This window comes from Ochotona princeps, chromosome 27 (assembly GCF_030435755.1).
Source record: "Ochotona princeps isolate mOchPri1 chromosome 27, mOchPri1.hap1, whole genome shotgun sequence".
Taxonomy (NCBI): domain Eukaryota; kingdom Metazoa; phylum Chordata; class Mammalia; order Lagomorpha; family Ochotonidae; genus Ochotona; species Ochotona princeps.
This window is the reverse complement of record NC_080858.1, coordinates 1,031,264-1,033,851: the sequence shown is the minus strand read 5'-3', so window position 1 is coordinate 1,033,851 and position 2,588 is coordinate 1,031,264. Positions and strand designations below refer to the sequence as shown.

The following is a 2,588-nucleotide window of genomic DNA, read 5'->3' as shown; positions in this document are numbered from 1 at the left end:
GTGTGAGTGGCCTGTGTCATTTTTAAAGAAGATACATTTTTATATACTTTGAAATCTTATTTTGCTATGGCATCAATTTAATACATTTGGTTTGTTCATAGGAGTTGTATTTTCAGAAAATAATAAAAAAATCTAATACCTACAGATTCTGAAGTATTGTTAGACTACAGAATCCATTTTTGAAGGACTTAAATTCTAAATGATATGGGATCACCAGTGAGAACTAAGAAAGGACACGATTTTATAAGATCAGAAATGTGTGTTCTGTGGAGGAACTAAAGAAATATGAGCATAAGTGTTTTTGAGGAATAAAAGGGTTTAGGCTAAGATATTGTGAAAATTTATAACAGTACAAGAGGAATAGAAGAGTTGGGTGTATTAGTTAAGGTTGTGGAGAGGTCTGGACTATTTGTAGAGAATGAATTTGGTGGAAATATGTTTTTCAGATATTAAAGCGATTTTTAAGTGTAGGTTATATTATGATAGCAAACACTCATGCAGCTCAGAGATTAGAGCATACATGGAAAAAATGCTAGATTTGTGATAAATATCTCTCACACATTTTGACCTTTTTCATACTTCAAAATTAAACTTCTTTTGGAGATAGTTGCACATGAATATGAATTTATAACAAATACACGCATTCTTGAGTCAGTTTTCCAAATGATAATATCTCTCAAAATGACAGTAGAAAAGTTACACCCAGCGCATCTTTACTGAGAACAACCAGAATACACAGCAGGTGCACCAACACAAACTCTGCTGTGCATTCATTTTACAGCTGCAACCGCTTTACTCTTGTTCTGATACCAGAACCCTGTCCATGATGTGTGTTATGGTACCATTGCAGCATAGAACAGAACATAAACAGGTCTACAAAAAGGAAATGGAGTAGACACTGCTGGGCTATGTTTCCTCTGCCTGTGATGGACACGGGCCCAGGGAAACGAAATGGAATTTGCAAACTAAATACAGGTGTAAAACCCAGTGAGAAATCACACCTTTGAATATTTAATCCCATAATCTGGGAAGAATTTATATTAGGAAGTCAAGGAAATGATGAATGTAAGGTGGGAAAACTGAGGTCTCAGATATTCCTGTCCTACAAATTGTATAAATGACATAGTTGTCACATAGGGTTCAACTTTGGACTCTACATGACAGTTTCTCAGTAAAGATAAGAGTCACTCAATATCGTATGTCAGCCAGAAGAATTTATTAGAAGATCCTTTACTCTTCTCTGAGACTTTAGGAATTGGCACATATTACAGGTTCAATCATTGAGAATATATTAAGGAAAATAATGAAAATACCCACGAGAAGCCTGCTAAATACAAAGAAAAGCAAAAACCAAAACATTGAGATGGTTAAAATGTACAGGCAGAAGGATCAAGTTCTATTTTCAGAGTCTGATCTTAGAGTAAGATTTCTTGAACCTGAGACATTGACTTCTGTAGTGTTTAGCACTTATTTAGCCACAGACATTGGGCTGCTCATGATTTCCAGCCCAAAGATCTTGTCAGAGCCCTTTTGATGTCTGCATTCCTGAGACTGTAGATGAAGGGGTTCAGCATGGGGGTGACCACAGTGTACATCACCGAGGCTGCTGCAATTGAACTTGGGTTTTGAGAAATAGCAGAACTAAGGTAAACACCTAACCCTGTGCAATAGAATAAGGATACGACAGAGAGGTGAGAGGCACAGGTGGAAAAGGCTTTAAGTTTCCCCTGAGCTGAGGAGATGGAACGGATGGAAGAAATAATCTTAGAGTAGGAGTATAGGATCCCGGCAAGGGGAATTCCACCCAGCAGCATTGACACGATATAAATAATAAGATCATTAAGAAAAGTGTCAGAGCAGGCACTGTGGATCACCTGACTCAGCTCACAGAAAAAGTGAGGGATTTCCAAGTGCAGACAGAAGGACAGTGGCAAAACCATTAAACTTTGCAGCAAGGCATGCAGGAAACTGATGATCCAACATATCAGAACCAGCCGCACACAGAGCCAGCGATTCATGATGACCGTGTAGTGCAGGGGATGACAGATGGCCACAAACCGGTCATAGGCCATCACAGCCAAGAGAACATCATCCAACACAGAAAGCAATATGAAGAAGAACATCTGTGTGAGGCAGCCAGCATAGCTGATGGCTCTGCTCTGTGTCTGGATGTTTGCCAGCATCTTGGGGATGGTGGTGGAGGTGAAGCAGATGTCCACCAAGGAGAGGTTAGAGAGGAAAAAGTACATGGGGGTGTGGAGGTGTGCGTCTGAGAGTATGACCAGAACAATGAGCAGGTTTCCACTTACAGTGACCAGGTACATGGAGAGGAACAGTGCAAAGATAAGAGGCTGTAGGGCTGTGTCCTCTGACAATCCCAGGAGAAGGAATTCTGAAAATTGGGTCTTATTTTCTTCTCTCATATATTTGATGTAACTACAAAAAAAAAAAAAAGACATAAAAAGAATATATCACAAGCCTTTATTTCTCACTTGCCATGAATTTTCTATTTCTATTCTTAGTTGATAATTCACTGTTTTTATTTGTGTCTATCTCTGTCAAACTAATTAGTAATCTTCTTTCCCTCA

At 38.8% G+C, this 2,588-nt stretch overlaps 1 protein-coding gene across 1 annotated transcript; it reads right to left on the bottom strand.

Annotated features, from left to right (window-relative positions):
• Positions 1–1,493: 1,493 nt before the first annotated feature.
• LOC101521649 (olfactory receptor 7A17-like) lies at positions 1,494–2,324 on the bottom strand. The gene is made up of 2 exons (XM_058655669.1): positions 1,977–2,324; positions 1,494–1,691 (listed from the first exon to the last, which is right to left on the bottom strand). The coding sequence occupies exons 1-2, from the start codon at positions 2,322–2,324 to the stop codon at positions 1,494–1,496; spliced, it is 546 nt and encodes a 181-aa protein (XP_058511652.1).
• Positions 2,325–2,588: the final 264 nt, after the last annotated feature.